This window comes from Cataglyphis hispanica, chromosome 8 (genome assembly GCF_021464435.1).
Source record: "Cataglyphis hispanica isolate Lineage 1 chromosome 8, ULB_Chis1_1.0, whole genome shotgun sequence".
Classification (NCBI taxonomy): Eukaryota; Metazoa; Arthropoda; class Insecta; order Hymenoptera; family Formicidae; genus Cataglyphis; species Cataglyphis hispanica.
Genome location: NC_065961.1, coordinates 8,275,001 through 8,299,955, shown reverse-complemented (window position 1 = coordinate 8,299,955; position 24,955 = coordinate 8,275,001). Strand labels below are relative to the sequence as shown.

General features: G+C 35.1%; 3 protein-coding genes across 5 annotated transcripts; 2 read left to right on the top strand and 1 right to left on the bottom strand.

The window, feature by feature from the left end:
* The first annotated feature begins 6,972 nt into the window (after positions 1-6,972).
* Positions 6,973-9,847, top strand: LOC126851813 (minor histocompatibility antigen H13). The gene is made up of 6 exons (XM_050596160.1): positions 6,973-7,204; positions 7,517-7,627; positions 7,736-7,818; positions 7,962-8,136; positions 8,226-8,719; positions 8,809-9,847. Exons 1-6 carry the CDS (start codon positions 7,013-7,015, stop codon positions 8,888-8,890), a joined length of 1,137 nt encoding a protein of 378 aa, XP_050452117.1. The 5' UTR covers positions 6,973-7,012; the 3' UTR covers positions 8,891-9,847.
* Positions 9,848-10,235: 388 nt separating this feature from the next.
* On the bottom strand, positions 10,236-11,601 carry LOC126851665 (proteasome subunit beta type-2-like). The gene is made up of 3 exons (XM_050595843.1): positions 11,284-11,601; positions 10,613-10,969; positions 10,236-10,490 (listed from the first exon to the last, which is right to left on the bottom strand). The coding sequence occupies exons 1-3, from the start codon at positions 11,372-11,374 to the stop codon at positions 10,315-10,317; spliced, it is 624 nt and encodes a 207-aa protein (XP_050451800.1). The 5' UTR covers positions 11,375-11,601; the 3' UTR covers positions 10,236-10,314.
* A 5,001-nt stretch (positions 11,602-16,602) lies between these two features.
* LOC126851812 (uncharacterized) lies at positions 16,603-23,657 on the top strand. Of its 3 annotated transcripts, XM_050596157.1 has the most exons (7): positions 16,603-16,655; positions 19,019-19,232; positions 19,472-19,711; positions 21,088-21,174; positions 21,888-22,019; positions 22,503-22,654; positions 22,892-23,657. In XM_050596157.1, exons 2-7 carry the CDS (start codon positions 19,020-19,022, stop codon positions 23,016-23,018), a joined length of 951 nt encoding a protein of 316 aa, XP_050452114.1. In that variant the 5' UTR covers positions 16,603-16,655; position 19,019; the 3' UTR covers positions 23,019-23,657. The 3 variants fall into 3 exon arrangements, with proteins under 3 accessions (XP_050452114.1, XP_050452116.1, XP_050452115.1); XM_050596159.1 differs by lacking the exon at positions 21,088-21,174; XM_050596158.1 differs by lacking the exon at positions 21,088-21,174 and having other exon boundaries at positions 21,885-22,019.
* The last annotated feature ends 1,298 nt before the right edge of the window (positions 23,658-24,955 follow it).

Sequence of the window (24,955 nt, the reverse complement as noted above, 5' to 3'; positions counted from 1 at the left end):
AACCTAACCTAACCTAACCTAATCCCAACCTAACCTAACCTAACCCAACCTAACCTAACCTAACCCAATCCCAACCTAACCTAACCTAACCTAACCCAATCCCAACCTAACCCAATCCCAACCTAACCTAACCCAACCTAACCCAACCTAACCTAACCTAACCCAACCTCAATCCCAACCTAACCTAACCTAACCCAATCCCAACCTAACCCAACCTAATCCCAACCTAACCCAACCTAACCTAACCTAACCCAATCCCAACCTAACCTAATCCTAACCTAACCCAATCCCAACCTAACCTAACCTAACCTAACCTAACCTAATCCCAACTCCAACCTAACCTAATCCCAATCCCAACCTAACCCAACCTAACCTAACCTAACCTAACCCAACCTAACCTAACCCAATCCCAACCTAACCTAACCTAACCTAACCTAATCCCAACCTAACTCTAACCTAACCTAACCTAACCCAACCTAACCTAACCTAACCTAACCCAATCCCAACCTAACCTAACCTAACCTAACCTAACCCAACCTAACCTAACCTAATCCCAACCTAACCTAACCTAACCCAACCTAACCTAATCCCAACCTAACCTAATCCCAACCTAACCTAACCTAATCCCAACCCAACCTAACCTAACCTAACCCAACCCAATCCCAACCTAATCCCAACCTAACCCAATCCCAACCTAACCTAACCCAACCTAACCCAACCTAACCCAACCTAACCTAACCTAATCCCAACCTAACCTAATCCCAACCTAACCTAACCTAACCTAATCCCAATCCTAATCCCAACCTAACCTAACCTAACCTAACTCTAACCTAACCCAACCCAACCTAATCCCAACCTAACCCAATCCCAATCCCAATCCCAACCTAACCTAACCTAACCTAACCTAACCTAACCTAACCTCAACCCAACCTAATCCCAACCTAACCCAATCCCAATCCTAACCTAATCCCAACCCAATCCCAACCTAACCTAACCTAATCCCAACCTAACCCAATCCTAACCTAACCCAATCCCAACCTAATCCCAATCCCAACCTAATCCCAATCCCAACCTAACCCAACCTAACCTAACCTAACCTAACCTAACCCAATCCTAACCTAACCCAATCCCAACCTAATCCCAACTCTAACCTAACCCAACTCTAACCTAACCCAACTCAACCTAACCTAATCCCAACCTAACCCAACCTAATCCCAACTCTAACCTAATCCCAATCCTAACCTAACCTAACCTAACCTAACCTAATCCCAACCTAACCTAATCCTAACCTAACCTAACCTAATCCTAACCTAACCTAACCTAACCTAACCTAATCCTAACTCTAACCTAATCCTAACCTAATCCCAATCCCAATCCTAACCTAACTCTAATCCCAATCCCAACCTAACCTAACCTAATCCCAACCTAACCTAACCTAATCCTAACCTAATCCTAACTCTAACCTAACCTAACCCAATCCCAATCCCAATCCCAACCTAACTCTAATCCCAACTCTAACCTAACCCAACTCTAACCTAATCCCAATCCCAACCCCTAATCCCAATCCCAATCCCAATCCCAACCTAACCCAATCCCAACCTAACCTAACTCCAACCTAACCTAACCCAACCTAATCCCAATCCCAACCCCAACCTAACCTAATCCCAACCTAATCCCAATCCTAATCCTAACCTAACCTAACCTAACTCTAATCCAATCCTAACTCTGAATCCCAATCCCAACCTAACCTAACCTAACCCAACCTAATCCCAATCCTAATCCTAACCTAACCTAACTCTAACCCAACCTAACCTAATCCTAACCTAACCTAATCCTAATCCCAACCTAACCTAACCTAACCTAATCCCAATCCTAACCTAATCCTAATCCCAACCTAACCTAACCCAACCTAACCTAACCTAACCTAACCTAATCCCAACCTAACCTAATCCCAACCTAACCTAACCCAATCCTAACCTAACCTAACCTAACCTAACCTAACCCAACCTAACCTAACCTAATCCCAACTCTAACCTAACCTAACCTAATCCTAACCTAACCTAACCTAACCTAACCTCAATCCCAACCTAACCCAATCCTAACCCAACCTAACCTAACTCTAACCCAACCTAACCCAATCCTAATCCCAACCTAACCTAATCCCAATCCCAACCTAACCCAACCTAACCCAACCTAACCTAACCCAATCCCAATCCTAATCCCAACCTAACCCAACCTAACCTAATCCCAACCTAATCCCAATCCCAATCCCAACCTAATCCCAACCTCAATCCCAACCTAATCCTAATCCCAATCCTAACCTAACCTAACCTAACTCTGAATCCCAACCCAATCAACCTAACCCAACTCTAATCCCAATCCCAATCCCAACTCTAACCTGAATCCCAACCCAATCCTAACCTAATCCCAATCCAACTAACCAACCTAACCTGAATCCCAACCTAACCTAACCTAACCTCAATCCTCAACCTAACCTAACCTAATCCTAATCCTAACCCAATCTCAACCTAATCCCAATCCTAACTCTAACCTAACCTAACCTGAATCCCAATCCTAACCTAACCTAATCCCAACTCTAATCCCAACCTAACCTCCAATCCCAACTCTAACCTAACCTAATCCCAATCCCAACCTAATCCTAATCCCAATCCCAACCCAACCTAACCCAACCTAACCTAATCCCAATCCCAACCTAACCTAACCTAACCTAACTCCCAACCTAACCTAACCTAACCTAACCTAACCTAACCCTAACCTAACCTAACCCAACTCTAATCCCAACCCAACCTAACCTAACCTAACCCAACCTAACCTAACCTAACCTGAACCTAACCCAACCTAACCTAATCCCAATCCCAACCTGAATCCCAACCCAACCTAACCTCAATCCCAACCCAACCTAACCTAACCTAATCCCAACCTAATCCCAACTCCTAACCTCAATCCTAACCCTAACCTGAACCCAATCCTCAATCCCAATCCCAATCCCAACCTCAATCCCAACCTGCAATCCCAACCCAACCTAACCTAACCCAACCTAACCTAACTCTGAACCTAACCTAACCTGAATCCCAATCCCATATCCCGAACCTGAACCTAACCCAATCCCAACTCCCAATCCCAACCTAACCCTAATCCCAACCCTAACCTAACCCAACCTAATCCCAACCTGAACCTAACCTAACTCCAACCTAAATCCCAACCTAACCCAACCTAACCTAATCCCAACCTAACCTAATCCCAATCCCAACCTAACCTAACCTCAACCCAATCCCAACTCCAATCCTAATCTAACCTAACCTAACCCAATCCTAATCCCAATCCCAACCTAACCTAATCCTAACCTAATCCCAACCTAACTCCCAACCTAACCCAACCTAACCTAATCCCAATCCCAACTACTCAACTCCTGAACCCCAACCTAACCCAATCCCAATCCCAATCCCAACCCAATCCCAATCCCAACCCTAATCCCAACCTAATCCTAACTCCTGAATCCCAATCCCAACCCTAATCCTAACTCAATCCCAACTCTAACCTGAATCCCAATCCTAATCCCAACCTAACCCAATCCCAATCCCAACCTAATCCTAAACCTAACCCAACTCTAACCCAATCCTAACCTAACCCAATCCCAACCCTAACCTAACCTAACCTAACCTAATCCCAATCCCAACCTAATCCCAACCTAATCCTAACCTAACCTAACCTAATCCCAATCCCAACCTAACCTAACTCAACCTAACCTAACCCTAATCCCAACTCTAATCCCAATCCTAATCCCAATCCTAACTCCAATCCCAACCTAACCCTAACCTAATCCCAACCCTAACCTAACCTAACTCTAACCTGAATCCCAACCTAACTCTAACCCAACCTAATCCTAATCCCAATCCTGAATCCCAACCTGAATCCAATCCTAATCCCAATCCTAATCCTAACCTGAACCTAACCCAACCTAATCCCAACCTAATCCCAATCCCAACTCCCAACCTAACCCAATCCCAACCTAACCTAATCCCAATCCTAACCTAATCCTAATCCCAACCTGAATCCTAACCCAATCTCAATCCCAACCTAACTCTGAATCCCAATCCCAACCCAATCCCAACCCTAATCCCAACCCAACCTAACCCAATCCCAATCCTAATCCCTAACCTAACCTAACCTAATCCCAACTCCCAACCCAACCTAACCCAATCCCAATCCAACCAATCCCAATCCCAACCCAATCCCAACCTAACTCCAACTCCAACCTAACCTAACCTAACCTAATCCCAACCTAATCCCAACCTAACCTAATCCTAACCTAACCCAACCTAACCTAACCTAACCTAACCTGAATCCTAACCCAACCTAACCTAACCTAACCCAACTCCCAACCTAACCTAATCCCAACCTAACTCCAATCCCAACCTAACCTAACCCTAACCTAACCCAACCTAACCTAATCCCAACTCCAACCTAATCCCAACCTAACCCTAATCCCAACCTAACCCAACCCAACTCCAACCTAATCCCAACCCTGAAACCTAACCTAACTCTAACCTCTAATCCTAGCAGGTTTCTTCAGCCTCCGTGGCCTAAGCCTCACACGAGAAGAATCAACAGATTCCTCGACTTCTTCAACAACTTCCTCGTCTTGTTTCCTTTTACCGGGAAGTATATAATTGCTTGACGCCGAAGTGGATACCACCGATTGCAGATCTTCTTGAGATCCCATTTCGATCTGCAAGAATTGTGACGGAAAGATCTCAGGTTGCTCCGGGGAGCAGGGCAACTCGGCGGGCTCCCTGCCGAAGGAGTCCAGTTGGACATTGAGTATGGAGGTATGATGCCCATCTTTCGTTTCACTTGCCACATTGCAAGTCTGGTTGGCAGCTTGGGACTCTAAGTACGGTCCCGTTTGCTGTCCCTTGTCAGGCTCATCTTTGCGTGTATCGGGTGTAGGATACGGCATTGTTTTATTTACAGACGTTGATGCAGGAATTTCCTGGGCCGACGAAGTCAGGGGACCGACACACTCCTGGACCCCTCCGAGTCCCAGTCCCTTACGATCTTCTCTACATCAATCTTATTTCTTTCCTTCTTTTCATCCAGCTCCTTCATTAGCTCCTCCATCCTTTCTTCCATCATGCCTTCTCTCTCTTGCACGTCTTCCTTCTTTTTGCTCCTTCATCATCCTGATTCTTGCGCATTAATTTGAATTTTGGTTTTGTTTTGTTTTCAGTTTCTTCCATTTTGTTCCCACGAGTGTGGTCGGAAATCCTGTCCATCCAGGCAGAGCCGCCATACCTGAACAAGCCTAAATATCCTGGGGTTTCGGCAGGTTCCCCAGGGGCACCGTTCGAGACTGAGCATTTTAACCTCGCCCCAGCCATGCAGCCATCACCACGGTTGCGCACAGCTTAACTTGCGAGGAGTGCATTTGATTCGAGGGGCACTACCCTCTAGGCATACTTTATGGCGCCTCCCACACCAGGCCTTACCGGTATGATTAAATCTGCCGGCATCGCCCTGGGGATCATAAGCAGCCTCTCCGTATGCCAGGGAGTTACCCACCCCAAAACCCCGAAAAACCCACCCAACCCTTAAACGGCCTTGATAACGGGGTTGGCTCCCCGGCCGTTGACAGACCAAGTCTGCCTCACGGGACGGCCTCCGGTTTGTTAACGGGGTGAACTCCCCGGCCCCGTGGTGGCGCGAACACCACCACTATCGGCATGGACGTGCCGGGTTTGTAGTCAGGGTTGTCCTTCCCCTAGACCAGTGGTAGATCACAACTGCCTCCGGGCTGGTCACTCCCGATTTTTAACGAGGTTTGATCTCCTCGAGTGCATTTACTTCAAGGGGCACTACCCTCTAGGTATGCATTAGCCAGCTATTACTCCCTGGACCACCCCGGCATGGTTAAACCTACCGGTACAGCCCCAGGGGATCATTACAGCCAGAGCCCCACCGCCACGACAAGGCCGCACGCGGCGGTGGGAACCCAACCCCAACTCTTAACTCTAACTCCCAACCTAACCTTAACCTAACCCAACTCTAACCTAACCTCAATCCTAACCTAACCTGAACCTTAACCTAACCTAACTTTCATATACTCTTAACCTAACTCCCATACCTAACCGAACTCTAACCTCACCTTGAACTCTAACCTACCTCTGAACCTAATCCCTCACCTGTCCTGAACCCAACTCCAATCACCAACCTGAACCTAACCCACCTCTGAATCCCTAACCTCCACCCTGAACCTAACCTCACCCTCGAACTCTAACTCTCTCACCCTGAACCTAACCTCACCCTCGAACTCTAACCTCACCCCGAACCTAACCTCACCCCGAACCTAACCTCACCCCTGAACCTAATCCTCACCCCTGAACTCTAACTCTCACCCCCGAACCTAACCTCACCCCGAACCTAACCTCACCCCGAACCTAACCTCACCCCGAACCCGAACCTACAATAACAGCAACAATATATAAAAAAAAAAAAAAAAGTTTGGAAAAATTTGTAACCCTGAACATTATGATTGGTGTATTACGAAACGATAGATACAAAATTCCTATTCCATGAAAGTTTGTTGTTACTTTCGTTCTACATAGCCGAATGTATTCTCTAATGTTGAAATTTTTTTTTTGTTTCTTTCGCTATGTTATCGTTATAGGTATCGCCTCGCATTTTGTAAAGGTCCTTGCGCAATACGAAACGATATCGATTACAATAAAGGAATAGCGATAGCGATAGGCAATATCCAATAAGAACACTGTTTTTTTGAAAACATAAATCTCTCGTTCAATAGTGTTTGTCGGTATCGCTATCGTTATTCGTTTCTTCCTATCGCTATCGTCTCACATTGTGTAAGGGCCTTAAAGTTCGGATATCGCTGGTCAACTTACTTATTTCACGCATGCGCGATCTTTTGGCTAACGCAAAATCGAGAGAGTTGCACTACTAGATATACTGTGTTAGCGGCGACAACTTTTTCAAGATGGCAAGCGCGGTGGAAGATATCGTGGCACAGGCGAAGGAAAATATTACCGAGTATCGAAATGCGACAACTGCGAGAGTGCCGTCGACACCTGAAGGAATGGCGATTGCTTACGGTAGTCTCATTATAATGGCTATTTTACCGATTTTTTTCGGTAGCTATCGTGCCGTCAGACATCATAAGGAACAGCAGGTTAGCCACGTACTTTCACATATGTTTAATGCACGCGTGTTTTACGAAATTTTTTCATTCGTTTCTTCTTCGACGATACCGCGAGAATTTATGGAACAAATTTTCGTCATATTTTGCAACGATTAATGATTATCTTTTATCTCGAATGATGATAAGATTTTTCTTTTTCTTTTCATCGTTTCTGCTAACGTTTTTCTTTCGATAAAATGATCGTTAACTTGTATGCAGCTATATGAAATAATATTGTATATCCGTGAATATTTTCTTTTATTTATATTCCTAATTTGTTGCATCGTGCGTTATATTTTACAGCAACAATATAAAGCCAGTGGCGAACAACCTGACACGATGTCTCGTAGAGAGGCTGCCATGTTCCCTCTTATTTCCAGCGTTACGTTAATTGGCTTGTATATATTGTATAAGGTAATTATATGTTTGTATGATGGTTGATGGTTGATAGCTAATAGATATAGTTGTGTGAATTATCGTATTTTCGAAATTGTAAAACGTTACGCGACATAATTTTTTCAGGTATTTGCGAAAGAGTATGTTAACCTGATATTGGCTGGATATTTTTTCTTTCTTGGCATTTTAGCTTTGTGTCATCTTACGAGGTAATTTCCGAAAAGAATTAAATTTTTTTAAATCCTGAACTTTCTTTAGTAATCCGAATAAGAAGTTTGTCTTAATTGTTGAAGTGTGTTTCGCAATATTTAAGTATTATTAAATTAAAAATTTTAAAGTTGTACAATTTTAGCCCGTTGATCTCATCGTTGGTACCTGCTGCGATTCCAAAAACGCAATATCACATTTTATTTACGAAAGGAAAAGATGATAAAGAAGAGCATATAATTAACTACAAATTTAATCTACATGACATTGTTTGTCTTATATGCTGTTCATTTGTGGGTGCTTGGTATCTTTTAAAGAAAGTAAGAATAAAAAAAAAAAAAAAAAAGATTTAATTTAGATTTTTGAATTTACAATTTGCATTTTCTATATTTTTTATCTGTTTTTTCAGCACTGGATAGCTAACAATCTATTTGGTATAGCCTTTGCCATAAATGGAGTCGAATTATTACATCTCAACAATGTCGTGACTGGTTGCATTTTGCTCTGTGGTCTTTTATTTTATGATGCCTTTTGGGTATTTGGTACAGATGTAATGGTGACGGTCGCAAAATCCTTTGAAGTGCCCATTAAACTCGTTTTTCCACAAGATCTTTTAGAAAAGGGCTTAAGCGCTAATAATTTTGCCATGCTGGGATTGGGTGACATTGTATTGCCTGGTATCTTTATCGCGTTACTGCTGCGATTTGATAACAGTCTTAGTAGGAAGACGAATGTTTACTTTTATTCGACGTTCTTTGCATATTTCATGGGATTACTTGCCACCATGATGATCATGCACTTATTTAATCATGCGCAACCTGCTTTATTATATTTAGTACCCGCGTGTGTAGGCACGCCCTTACTATTAGCGTTAGTCAAAGGAGATCTCAAGGCATTGTTTTCGTAAGTATCTTTTAATTCTAATCTGAATTTGTGTCATTTGTTTCTTATATCTACCATTTATATATATATGAAATTTTTATGCGCTTCAGATATGAAGATCATCCGTCGCAACTCACAAATGGAACGCAACAATCGGATCAAACGCAAGTAGAAGCGAAAAAGGATAAATAATACATTAATTAATAAGGCAAAAAAATATAATAAAAAACTCGCGGGACATTATTCGTCGCGTTATGATTTTCCGAATTCTTGCGAACGAAAAAAAAGAGAAAACGTTGTTTATGGTTCATGCTCAAAACGTACAATTATGAAAAGTACTATAGCTATAGAGCTTATACTTATGCCTTGCGTGCACATCAACCGCAAGATATATAATTCCGATAATATGATTCTAAAAGTAGATAATACTCGCGGATATCGTTCGCGGAAAAAAAAATAGTTCACTGAAGTAGAAAAAATGAGTGTGATAATCATGAATGCCGTTTCGTTTGCAAACAAAGAGAAATTTTTATCACTCATGTATGGTATCGATGGAAACCATTCCGAGATACTGAATGAAAAGATACTGATACTGGGAAGATGTAACAACGATATAAAGTTTCGTTATTTCATAGTGTAAAATAGTATAAAAATACTTCCAACTCTTGATTTATATTTTGTACATAGTAATGTACTGTAGACTGTTATATGAAAGTCTGTCTGAGTTTTACAGTGCATTTTACATTCAAAAAATTAGTTCAGAATTAAATTTCAACTATATATAAGTTTTTACTTGTAGCAAATTTTCATCATCAGATTTATCTTTCTGATTTTTACCATGTGTGAGTGATAATCGTGAAATGTGAATATAAAAATGACCCTCTTTCTTTTGCAATGCATTCAACCAATTAATATAAAACAGATATGAAAAATTATTTAAAAATTCATAATAAAATATGAAGAAATGCGAGAGTCCGCTGTATCTGTATGCTAATATATACCTACCTTATTTATTTGCGAAAACTGCATAAATATTTGAAATTAAAATAAACTTACATTTTTTATTCGCAAGTGTATGTACAAAAAATAAAATCTATTAAAATTGTGCAATTTTTTTAAGTTGTTGAAAAAAAATTTTTATGAAAATTATATTTCTGTCTCTCTTTTTCTCCTTTAACGAATAAAAAATATAATACTTATAATTCCTCTTTGTCGATACTTAAAGATCACTTACAAATATTTATAATACTAAGGCATATGTTCTGATAATCTGATATTTTCATTGTGGCAAGTTTCTAAATTTTCCGTTACAGACTTTTAAAAATAAAAATAAACTTTATTGCTTTCAACTTTGCATTCGTATGTAGTAAGATATTGTACGTTGTTGATTCACAATTATATATATATATATATATTTCTCTTCATTTGATACAATTATACCTATAGATATTGATAAAATTAGTTTTAATAACTAAAATTTCAAAAATAATTTAATAATTACTAATTATGATAAGTTATTGAGAAACTTATGCACAAATAATGTTTATAGATGTTTTATTCTTATATTGAAAAAGCTTCTACAAATTGAAGAAATATAAAAAAAAGACATTTCTTTTTCATGTTTTGGCAACATTTTCCACGGCCAAATTTTCAGCTGTAATTGGCTGCATATCTTTAATTCCATCCTTGAATATTTTTTGAACTTTAAAATTTGGTAAATTAACAATCAATCGTTTCTGAATTTCTCGAACGCATTTCTTCAGTAAAATATATGCCTCTTCTTCGGTACAATCTGCAAGAGATGTCCATTAATATTTTATTGGCAGAGTTAACTTATACGCGATCATATTTCTATATATTTATATGTATGTGTGTATATGTGTGTCTATATATATATATATATATGCATTTTACCATATTTATAATATCTGTCTAAGACAGACATGGAAAACATGCCACCGTATCCATGAGTTGCATAAGGAACTTTTACGCAAGATGCTAAATAATCGATGAAATATAATTCTGGTCCTGTGTCATCGTCGTATCCAGCTAATAACATATTGACAAAATATGGGGTTCTACTTCTAAGATAATCGGCCAGATTTCTCCTTGTAAAGCAAGCCGCAGCCTTGGGGGATAGTTCATAGCCATTTCGCATCTTATATAATTGAATATTTTTTCCAATATATTCTGAAAATTGTGTTGTGTCACCCGATTCTCCAGATATTGCCATAACAAGCTTGTCAGAGATCTTGTGAATCTTATGTTCATCTGAAATGTTTTGTTTGCCATTTACGATTAATTTGTGCAATTTACAATTAAACTGTAGAAGTTTGCTCATAATCTAACAATATATAATATATATAATATAATTAAAATTTTGTGAAAATGACACATTGTTGTATTGTTTTAACTTGTTCTATTGTTCTATTGTTTTACTATGGTAACGTAATTATGGTAATATTCTACCATTATATACAATCTATCACACAATATAATAGTGTTTTTTTGGTATTAATATAATTAATTGTGTTTAATTAACAGGTTACTAATAGTCGAATATGCAAAAATAACAAACATTTTACCGCTTTTCATAACTATAATGGATTGTGCGGTTGTCATATCCGCTGCAACCAGCACAAAATCTTTGCATTGAATACCAATTAAACACTCCATTTCTGCAATTCGTTTTTGTATTAACCGATGTAATCAACAGACACTAAAAGTGCTTGTCACGTAAGTTAACCTTCTAAACGAGAATGGTACTGCGTAACTGTCACGTATCGTTATGCGAGATGATCTGTAATCTGTAACCATAGACTTCTATAAAATCTAGACTGCTGACTCCCCAAATTTTACTTATGATGTTTCGAATGGGTTAATCCAACTCGGATCATGAATTCATGTCTTTTATTGGCAGAGACAATGCTAGTAATGACGTCATTGCATTGCCTAAAAAATATGAATTCATGTTCCCAGTTGTATTAACCCATCTATCCGAAAACGCTATTAAGGCCATATTACATTACAAATTGCTGGCTCGGTTACGGTTGTAGTTACGGACGACGACAGTTACAAATTGACCAATCAGCCGGCAAGCTACTTTTCTCTGATTGGTCAATCCACAATCATCAACCGTAACTTCAATTGTAACAGAGACCGCAATCCTTAGTGTACGGCCTTTACATAAAATGTCTACGAAAAGTATGTAAATTAAAAATTTTATATAGAGCATAGACATAGTATAGTATAGTATATCAACCTCTCGCTTCCACTAGAGATCCTTAATAAAAAATCAGCTAATGTGCCGTCGTAGGATAAAACTGGATATGACTTTTTTGATGACGGTTTATTTTGATTGTTAAATAAATACAAAATAATATGATATGTATCTTTCGTTTTAAGTTAAGTGAGTAATGAATATTAAAGCACAACACAATTGTACCTAAAATTAAGTTTATAATCAGAGATATTAAAATATAGCATAATTATGGCTAAGCATAGTTATAGTCGGTTAAGTTAACTACATATCTTTCTCTCTCACACTATATATATCTTTCTCTCGCACTCTTCGGGTTTCATCCAAGGCGACCAATCAGAAATCGTTAACGGCTTTTGCCGATCTCTGGTTAAGGATTTCTAGCTTCCACAATTTATGTTTTTGATGCAATGCACATACGCGAATTTTGTTGAGCCAATAGTATTACATATAGCCTCTACGTATGCCAGCGCATGCGCATTACGTCGGCAAATTCATGCGAGTATTACGGGGAGCACACACTTTTGCATAAGCGCATAACTATAAGCATAAAGAAATTGATTGGTTCATTTTCTTATGCATACATTTGTGGATCAATCAATTTCTTTATGTTTATGGTTATGCGCTTATGCAAAAGTGTGTGCTCCCCGCTTAAGACATGAGAATTCAACGTTATGTACCACTCATATATACATAACTGTCGTCGTTTGTAGAGCGCTGCTCCCAAAACTTCGTCGCGCGCCTAACGACCACACTTACTTTTGAACTGTTTCATCTTATTCTCATTGGCGCTCGCTTACATATGTATACATGCGCGAATTAATCGATTTTTTTTAATTATTATCTAAATAATTATATTAATTATGAAAATCGCAGAATGGTAAAAAACTTTTCTACTCAATTTCACTTGCTCTTCCTACATTCGAAAAATGATACAATTATTATCGGTCACTCTATATAAATATATAGAATATATCTAGAGAGAAAACTCACACACAAAATTGAATTAATCAAATTTTTCAACAATTATTAAACGAATATTAATATAATTGTCGATCGTATTACACAAAATAGTTACTTAAATTTCATTCTCTGTTTGAGCAAGATTTTGACACTACAATTGTTTTTATTCACAACGTTTCAATCGCTTATATACGCTAGTATACAATTGTCGTATCGAAGTGTTGATCGTATTAGTCAACATCAACATGCATGAATACATTTATGAATGTAAATCCGCCCGCCACGTGCCGATCCCGCTACATAACTAAGATTTTCTGTGTCGAATAGCTGTAGTGGCTACTCTTGTGCCCGCTACTTTTTGCTGAGACACACCGAGGAATACTTGCGGAAAATCATTATTTTTGTGTGCGGACTCTTTCAACCTTCGATCATTATCCATGAACAGTTTCATATTCGAAATTAAATTGACTAATAGTTGAAATACATATATATTACAAAATGTAAAAAATATATTGCAATATATATATATATATATATATATATATATATATATATATATATATATTAAATATATAATTGTAATAATTAAAGTAATCTTTATTTATTTGCAAGGACAAATTTTCTCTTCGAAGAAATTTAAATATAAATATCAATCTTATTTTCTCTGGACAAAAAAAGTGTTGCAAGATGTACCATATTAATCTTTATGTAATTATCGAATAGTTTTTGAAACAGAGAGCTTCAAGGAAGAGAGAAACGTTACAATAAAAACGTTGTAATGAAAACGGCATTCTTGAAGTTTATTTCAAATGATGTTTAAATTCCAAGTTTTTAAATTGTCTAATTATGAACATGCATAATTTGAAAAATCGAGGAGAGCAAAATTTCACGTTATATTGCACAGTGCCGCCAATTTTTTAGACTTTGTCATGATTAATTGCGTGTGACGCATCGCCTAACGCATTTAACCGCAGAGACAGACATATTTTTGGAAAATAATACTTGTGCTGTTAGCCTACAAACTCGTTTAAACGAGGATAGCCCACCGCATATAAACAGAGCGTGTTACTGACACGCAAACGTGCTTCTGTAATGCGCTTCCATCTATAATGCATTCGTGCATAATGACGCGAATCACAAGCAAATGCTGGCCAACATTAATGACTGAATGCAGGCAAGTTCATCCGTTAATATTGACCAGCATTTTCTACTTTCAACATTGGCAATTGTTTCATAATCTCACGTCTCACATGGATAAAATATTTCAATAGAGTAATGCAAAATATAATGATGCAATTTATTTCAATGATAACTTAAAGGAAACCTTGCAAACTCAAAAATTCTAATTTTAATTATTCTAAGGAATGAAAGCATCCCTCGTATATAGAACGATTTTTTGCTTTTTTCGATACATCTTGAAAACGATTTGAGATATTAGAAAATGTTTTATACAAAAGTTTCATGGTGAAAACCTTATTTAGTCATATTAATAAAAATTTAAAAAAATAATTTGTTAAAAAAATTTTTTTAGAAATCTTAAAAAATATTTTTTTTCAAATAAAGCTGATTTTACTATAAAACTTTTGTTTAAAACATTTTTTAATATCGTGAATAGTTTTTGAGATATATCGAGAAAAACAATAAGCTACTTTATATATGATAGATATGGGTACTTTCTCTCTTAAAACCGTTTTTAAGCCGCAACTGAAAATTTCTGAATTCTCATCTATTGATTCCTTTAGCATATCTGTAAAGTATCATCAAAATAAGAATTTTCGAGGTTTGCAAAGTATTATTGTTATACATAATTCATATTAATGATGATGAAAAGTTGATCTTGCAAATGAAGTCAGTAAACGATTTTATAAGTTAAATAAACAGATAATGTATTATATATATGTATATATATATATATGTGTGTGTGTGTGTGTGTGTGTGTGTGTGTGTGTGCGTGCGCCAAAAAATTGTTTTCGACACACATTATTACTACACTAGCAAGAACTCGGACCTGTGACGCAATCACGTATTCCTTGAAATAATAATAATCATTACATTTGTGCAACCGATCAAATTCGATAACGCGAAACTTCCTCCGAAGGTCGCTCATCGGTTCCGTTACGCTAGAATCCATTTGCGCCAATCTCGTAATACGTTCACTGAACTTGCTACGATGAACTATGCCAAGTGCAAAGGGGTAGAGGGAAGAGATGGAGAGATGGTATCCAACTGCCGCAAGGCGGGATATGCGATTAGCGAGATCCTCCTAATAAGAAGAAACGACGCAGCATCCCGCTACTGAAACAGTTACGATCATTTGCAAACGCGTTTTCCATTCGCTATCGGTACGTACCGATTTACATTATCCAGTCGTTTTGATAATACTCTCCATACAATCATGAATGAAAAGAAAATACGAATAATACTAACTTAAATGCACGAAAACAGATAGAGAGCTATACAAAAATGGAAAAAGAATATAAAAGCAAATATAATAAAAATTAATAAAACTTTAAAAATTAACAGGTTTTTTGCTTTGCTAAATATTAATTTACACAAACATCTACAAGATCAATCATTTAAATTAAGTAAGTTGAATTTTGCAATTTGCTATTATCTTTTCTATTTGCAAGAATTGAGATCAAATGATAAATAATGATCCCCATCTCTTGATGGGGATATCATCGCCGAAGAAGAGCTACGAGGATATTACGACGCTGATACTAGACTATATATATCAACCGAAAAAGATATAAAAGAAGAAGAAAAAGATTTACTCGATTAAAATTTATACTAACTAAAATATATATTGTAGATTGCGCACTCTAATTATTAACTCTTGCAGTCAATTATTAAAGATATTTCAGATTCTTGTGTCGTTGTAACCTTATTGAATTATAATGTTAGAAACGAGAAATTGTATGTTTTTTTCTTGAAAAATACATCAATATCAATAAGTTTTTTGAATGCGACCACTCGTACAGCTATTTACTCACGAATCAAAAGGAGAAAATTTTGTGGCATATTTTACTACTGTATATTATATCAAACACAAGTGTAATTTATATTTGATATAAAATAGTAATAAGTAGTAGTAGTTTGATATAAAATAGTAATAAATTGAAAAATTAAAAAAAGAAACATTTATTTTGATGTATTTTTCAAGCAAAAAAAATTCGTATATGATGTCTCCCTTTTCATAATCAGGTATAGCACACTCAATAAGGGACTAGGAGTCTTAAATCTTTTTTGTACACTTTTATGTGTTTCAAAACTATGAACAAACTAAGCATTAGAGTAATAATTAAAAAATTGAAATTTTAAGATGCATTAAATGTGCAAGAGAGACACGTAAATTGTTAAACGAAATAATGTCCCTTAATTACAATGTTACGAAGAAAGAATTATAAATAAAATACATAATGTTTGTGAAAACTACTACAATGCATGATAGCGATTTCGAACTATATATGTTATTTCTTTGTAAAGTCCTAAATGCTACTGTTTCTCTTTTCCATTACAAAGTGATTACGAAAAATGCCCTTAACTAGACAACCTTTCGGAATCTTTGCCGGCGTGATTGGATAGTTTCATTGAAAATGTTAGTAAAGATGAGTGGTCATTGGCCGAACGGTTTACCCCCACATATACTCGCAAGCTATATAGAAGACCCCGCGAAGAATTTCATCTTCAGAACTGAGAGTCAGTGTCACGGAAGTCTGCCGGAAAGTAAACTAAGTGAGTAATATGGCTTTTCATTGTTTTCGCGACTTGAATTGATCGATTAGAGAAAATTAATTGCTCGCAATTTTTTGAATATTGTTTCGGATTAAATCAAGTTTTAATAAAGTCGCTTTAACCTGTAAAGTGGTGTAGCTTTATGAAATTTTTGAATGTGATGACAATTGATGATAATTTGCGATTATATATTATTAATCATAAACATGTTTTATTCTATTTTAAAATGTATATAAGAGGGCTAGATCTAGATCTAGAAATCATTAATTACGACATTTGATGTTGGTATAATTATATTTGTATAATTATTATTATTACACATTTAATTTAATTAATATTACTCAAGATAGATTTTATTCTGCTTTATATATATATATATATATATATATATATATATATATATATATATATTATTACAGTTTGATAAATAATGTTTACATAATCTTTGTATAAAATTAATTAATAGATCAATGTGCTAGAAAATTTGCAAACTGTTCCTTAGTGTGTTTGTGTATCTTATTTATTTTTATAAAGTATAATCTTACATACGTATTATATTATTACATTTACTTTATTAATTATATTTACTTATCAAGCTTTGCAAATTACTTATCAAGCGTTGAAAAATATATTTCCGCTACAATTATCTTTTTTATCCAATTAATAATCAATTTCGATGTAATTCTAAAATTGCTTGATATGTAATATTTGTATAAACAATACTGAAACATTTTTTTGTCAGAGTTATTAATTTTTTTCTAAACAAATAATTTCCCCGATCGATTTTATAGTTCCGCCATTTAAACATTGCAATCATGGATCATGTTATAATGTTTAGTAAAACCTTTTTAATTTTTTGCAAGTTTTTTGCACGCCAGGTTAGACCTATCACAGGTAGAAAATGCTCGTCAGGTGTGTAAAAGGATACAGTTAGAAACTCGTTTGTGATTTTTCCACCATGGCATGTACCGTTTTTCAAAGGCACGCGGCGCATCGTTTGTCACCGTTGATGAGTCTCTCTCTCTCTCTCTCTCTCTCTCTCTCTCTCTCTCTTTTCCTCTATATATGTATTGCGTAAACAAACATATGTACATATTTTATTGATTTTAAAATCGTCATTTTAATCATTCTTTTATTTTCATCAGTCAGTTTTATTTTAATCAGTCTTTTTAACAGTCTTTTATTATTTAATTTATTATTTGTGTTATTGTATAATTTACATATCAAATTTTCAATTTTATTCAAAAAATTATAGAAAGCAAATATTTCGTAAAAGTTAGCATTGATTTGCTGTCTTAAATCAATAACGAGATTAATATAAAAGACGCGAGATAAAGACCGGTGAAAAGAATTTGTTATTAATGCTCTAATACTTTTTAATGTTTTGCTCACCGCTACATATTATGTGTATTATACATGAAACATATATATATATTTACATATATATATATATATATATATATATATATATATATATACACATATACAAATTTTTGATATGTAATATATATCGTAGAATCGTAAAGCATTTACATATAAATCCACTATAAAATAATCTTCTTTTATATTGTTCGTGTTATTTTAAAAAAGTGGAAAAATTGTGTGAAAACTTTCGAAAATATTCAAAAATATTTAGAACAAATGTTATTTGTCGATTTTATCGATTCTTATCACCTCAATCAAACAGCAACAAATCGAGATTTTTTTACCTCAGTTGCTTTCCTTCGTTTATTTTTTTCGCGGGCACGAGAACTAATCGCCCGCCAGCAATCGACAGTAGGTCGTGACCGCCTTTAGAATAACGGTATCTATTGGGTTCAACAAACCAGCATTGCCGGGAAGTGGGCTAACGAGCGGTCGGATGGCATGCTTGCGGTCGAAGCGACCTTAACCATGGTGACACACTTTCAGCAGCATCGTGTTCTCAGCTTGTATCCGTAACATATAAATCGATTTCATTCATTTCCATCCATCATTCCGCAATCAAGGTGAAGATTGCGATTGATGTTAACCTTGCAAAATATATTTCATAAAGGAAGGGTTGAAGGAGAGAAGAGGGAGGGAAATTAAGACTTTTAAGATAAATTTCAATTCATGTATCGAATCGTAGATACAAATATGAATAATGCAAAACATAATGCAGTGTATCACGACACATAGTGATGCGTTATAATCTATAAATTGATTTATAATAATTTAAAATTTTTTTATTAATCTTGATCTTTTATACGAATTTTGTATACATTATATTGTATATTGTAGCAAAAAATAGTTCTGAAAAAAAATGAAACAAATTATTACAAACACAGATACTCTTTCAGATTATGTACGTCCAAATACAACAATAGTTTTTTTTGTTATAGAATGTGGTACAACGAATACGTGTTTTTGTGTTTGATTGCGCTTGTTTTGGGACAAGCTGCAGCTTTACCGCAGCATCCTCAGTACACTCAGCAATATCCACAACAGTACCAAGAACAGCAAATCAGAGAGGATAGAAAATTTGCTGAGAAGCCAAACGCGATGAAAAAAGTAGCGATCGATGATCTCGAGGACATTAGCACTAATCAAATTCAGGTTAGTAATTTATATAAAATTGTATTTGCATATGTATTATATAATTCAATTAATATTATAATCTTTATATACATACCTCTTGCACCCTCTTCCTTCTCCTTCCGCCTTATTATATTAGGCCAGTGATCGAGAGGATAAATTATCGTCCTATCTTTCATACATTTCTAGTAGACTTTAATATAAACTAATTCATTTTTCTTTCCACTATTGACGCCACATTATTCGGCTTTCATGCACAGGAGGGTAGCAGTAGCGGTTTCTCGTGGTCCAATATGCTGGGTATGTTGATGCAGATGCTGTTGGGTCAGACAGGTGGTGCGACCGGACCTAGTAAAAACGAGATAGATGACGGTGCGACTACAAGTCCGTGGACCAATTTGCTCTCCGTAGGATTTAGAGTTCTCACAGCCTTGTTGGGTGGACCTCAGCAATCGGTGGATGGTATCGATAAGGTGGACAATCAGAGTAGTCCAATGCAGGTAAGTGAAAATAACTACGATGCGCGATATTCAAATATTTCGTTTTTTGAAGATTTTTTCGCGAGGTTGACTATGTCAATAATACAGATCGGTATTATCATATCTCTCCTATATACGTTAATATATAAAAATAAACTGCTTTCTTCAGTTATTAAGATGAGTATAATTAACGCATAATAGATACATGCAAAAGAGTATTTTGCAATATGTGAAATTTAAGTTATCGAATATGAATTATCCGATTAACATTAAATGCTTTTTTCGTAAAAAAACTATTGTTTTTTTTTCTCCACGATACGAAAATGTAAATGTCAGAGTCAGATTCATATGTAAATTTTATTATAAATAAGCAGCTCAGAATATTGTATCATATAGAATATTGTCTGTATATATGCATTATTATATGGAAAAAAAACATTATATATATAAACAATTTATCTCAAATATTCAAAGTTATTATTGTTTTATGTATCACTAGAGTTTATTTTTTTAATATTCATAATATTGATTATATTATTTATATTAATTTTTTGATATTTCAATTTTGATTAATATTGAAAAGAGAGAAAACAATCTCGTATTTGCGTCGTAGTTAGACGGAACAAATTTGGCGTTGAATTGAAATTTGGGAAATACGCACGGCTGCTTACGGTCACGAACTATGTTGTACAATAATTAGAGAGGAGAAAGAGAATGTGTTAAATAATTATGACGGACCATTATTTTCATGGTACTTACGTCATACCATCTTTACGTTTTCTACACAATTTAATTCGGCTCACAGCCGGAAATTAGTCAGTGTTTCACTTGGTTTTGATGAACATTTTGCTCTTGACAATCACACTTGCGAGAATAATCAAGACTGATGATTGAAGGAAAGAGCAAAAGCGTAAACTTTATTCTCAAAAAATGCGAAATTTAGAAAGATTATATTAGAAATTTATATTTTAGCTTCCTTCACAGAATAAACTACAGTATTGTCAACACAATTAGTAGAATTTTAATTATTTTAACTATTATATATTTTGATCATTACATGTTGATAACTAATTTGTGATTGATTTAATAAGATTACAATTATCTTTAAATATCTTATATAATAAAGTAAAACTTATAAAGATGCATCTTATTTTTTTAAAGCAGCATTTTTTGCGCTCTTGTGCACTCTTTTTTCAGCCATTTCCACAAGCCTCTTATTCAGAATAAATTAAATATTTAAACGCGAAATTTGCATCAACGAGCTTCTCTCTCTCTCTCTCTCTCTCTCTCTCTCTCTCTTTCTCTTTCTCTTTTTTTTCTCTCCTTTTCTCTTGCTTTTCTTGTAAATAATTATCAATCTTTGGACTTAGCGCACATGCCTGGTGTCGGTTGTTTAGGAAATTTTGACTGCGGTGCTGGGTGCGTTTCTAGGACAGGGCAGAAACCCCGAACAGATTGCAGTAATGGCGAAAAATGCTTCCGAGGTTAGTATGAATTTATGAATGAGAAGAAGATTCAACGACAACTTGAAAATTTGAAACTCTTCATCTTACTTGGTGGAAACTACTAAAATACGTGCCTATTTTGTTCTGTTGCCTATTTAGGCGATTTTTGGCGATCGTTTGGTACATGTATCAATGTGTACCAGAATGTTTTCGCGTGGTTAGTGATAGAGACGTGGCTAATTATTTTGGTATTTATCGGTTGATACCACGCTACACCGAGCAGTGAAGCAGAGTATATATTGTTAGTTACTGGTACATGTACCAGAATAAGCTCCATCCCTACCAATGACAACCTTGATACATGTACCAAACAATCGCCAAAAATCGCCTTTTGAGAATATTGAGTTAGAGAAACTGAGAATTAGTTTTGTTATATAGTTGTCGAATGTCCTTGTTATAACATTTACTAATCATATATATGCATTCTTAAATCATCGCTTTGCTAAAATTGCTTGATACGATAAGCCCTATCATAGTCCGTTTTCTAATAATGAGAAACATGTATGCATGTATGTATATATGTATGTGTGCATATCTATGCATGCATGTAAGTATATCCCTAATATCTCTAATAATGTAAATTAATTTCATGTATGTCTACAGCGTGCTACTTAAAACATATTCCTATTTTTCAAAACGTGTATCCGTAAATAAATTCGCTTATATCTTTGCTTATCCGTCTTATTAAGCAGTTCATCAGCATAGTCATTAACCTGCTGGACGCTCTGAAGACATCGTTCTCTCACCGTTCCTTGACAGCTCGTTCATTCGGAAAGCGTGACACCATCTCTGAAGCTGCTATAGCGTCAATCTCTATGCTAAAGGTAAAAATATATATCATAATTAAATTAAAAATATTTACCAATAAATACTAATTAAAACTTACATTTATTTACTTTTTTTGAAATAATATTTGGGAAATTGCCACGTTAAGAGAAAATTATCATAGAATATATGTGTATATAATTATTATACATACATGTAATAATATTTATAATATTATTATATATGTATATTTATAATAATATAACTATTTATCTCACATTCTCGCGAATTATCTCGCATTATTGTATTTATTTATTCTTATATTATAACTGTTCTAATATTAGAGAGCTCTGTTTACATATGTATATAAATAGAAGAAAAGATTATAATATATATATATATATATATATATATATATATATATATATATATATATATATTACGTGATTACTATTATTAAATTTATCTATTTAGAAACACAACAGAAATATAAAACAAACAGAAATACAAATCTCATATGTGTAATTCGTTTAATTTGCTAGGGCTACATGAGATCTGTCAAGTCCTTTAGTTACGTAGGACGTGCCGAGGAGGAGGGTCAACGCGGATGTGCCGAGAGAGCCCTTTGCGAGGCCAGCGCAGAATGTATCGCTGATACACAAGGCCCATCGTCAATCTTCTGCCAGCTTGGATCGTAAGTGTTTCATTGACATCTTTGTAAAATGTCGAAGAAATTAAATGTACGTAATATACACACAATGTGTATGTGTAACCGATTTAATTGTCATGTTTCCTTTTTTTCTCTTAGTAATAGACTAATTTATTTTTTTTTATGTATCGATATCACAAAATATAAACTCTTATCAAAATTATAACAATCTTTCTCTCCACCTGTACACGACTAGTTACAAATTGATCATGATTTCTACAGATATGCGACAAGTTATCTCCTACAAAGACAGAGTGGCGTCGGTTTCGAGGCCCTTTACGAGGCAGGACGACGCGGTCGCACGGGCGAAGATTGCAGAACTCTCTTCATGGATTGCAATGCCGTATGAGCGCGTCCATATTCGCGGCGTTTCATCGAGCGTGGCTTAGATTCTGCAGTATTTTGCGAAATCTTTTTGTCAATAGAATTTTTTAATCCTTCTGGAACAATCGTACATTTTACCTCGATAGTAGAGAACGATGCGGGAAACGCAACTCTATTGATTTACAATATTTACATTACAGGCAATCAAACGACATCAAGAGTCTTAAAGCTATTCAAGAGAGGTCTTGAAGGTTGAAACTTTTTCTCTAAAACGTTTTTTTTTTAACTTTTCTGACATTCAATATCAAGCATTCAGACACAATCAATCCGTTTCAATAAGATTTTCGGTGTGTCTCACATTAGAATAGAAGTTTAAGTTTATTCGACATGACCACGCGCGAACGCTCAGGGAGCACATCGAGCTAAGATTCACATGGAATCTTGCCAACTCGACTCACGACTGATCATTTTTTTCGAGCGATTTTCGAATTCGACGTGTGTTATGCGCGCTAAATGATGCATGTAATTTTGACGAATCAGTGACTTTAAAGTCACGAATAAACCAAGCACTAGATAGTTCAATCTTATAAAAGTTTGTCTCGCGAAAAATGGAATGAACATTTTCGATAATCTGCTGTGAATATAATGAAATCTTTCAATTTTATCTAATGGAATTCTTTGGTCGCCTGTTTATCACGTATATAAAACCTCTTTTGTATCGATAATCAAGTTTCGCCATGCGCCAATTAAATAATTTATATATTTATTTATATTTATTGAACACACTTTACACGTATTATAGGTTGTATATTGTGCTCTCGCTTAAAAGATTTCCGTTATTTTGACAATAGAGTTATTATTATATAATGTACAATAGATAGCGGAGATTGTCGGTATGTTTCAAATTTACAGTATACAAGATTTATTCAACATTTAAAATGTGATGCGTTTTTCTTTGAAATTTGATACAGTCGATAAAAATATTGCTTGCTGTATTAGCCAAATAGTTGTCACAAGATTAGAACGCAATTCTGTCGCAAATTCAATTTTCGATGTTACAAGTACGAAAAAAGAATTTTACGCCAGGATTATCGTTTCCATGTTTCTATATAGCCTTGGAAGTTTAATTCACGGAAATTATACAAGCTTCATCAACGCTTAGATTGCTTACGTATTATATATATTTAACTGTAAATGTACGGTATGTATATAAAGTATTATATCAATAATAAAGCGCTTTATAAAATAAAGAGAAAGAGGGAGGAAGACGCGCTTAGAACTGTTAAAGAAACAGAATCGGCAAATTTAATGTGTTTGTTGAACTTTCCAGTATTGCTATTGTGTACTAAAAAAAAAAAAATTAATCTTACGCGATATTATTTAAGTTCGCGATAAATTAAGTGTTTTAGTTTTCTAATTAATTTGGCAATTGGCAATTTGCAAAAACAGTCAATTTCAGTTTTTAAATATATTGCCTTTTTTACACTTTATCTATAAATATACAAATTACTAATAAATATATAAGTTTTTAAATATACAAATTTACTTAATCTATATCTTGCACACAAAAATCAAAAATAAGAAAATGGAAATGAAAAGCATGACTAGAAATTATTGGCGATATTATTAAGTTTTGTTAAAATGAGAAAAAAAAAAAAATATATATATATATATATATATATATATATATATATATCTAGTTAGCGATTTTCGAAATATAAGTTTTGTTAACTAGATATTTCACAATGATAGTGTTTGAATGTATCTCATTACCGAATGGCCTTCCCTATTTAACATTATATGTTAAGGAACATTATGTCTCAGGATGTTATATATTTTCTTTCTTTAATATCCACCCTATTAACTACTGTATCTAGATTTTATATTATGCATGTATGTATGTGTGTGTGTGCGTATATATATATATATATATATATATATATATACATACATACATACATA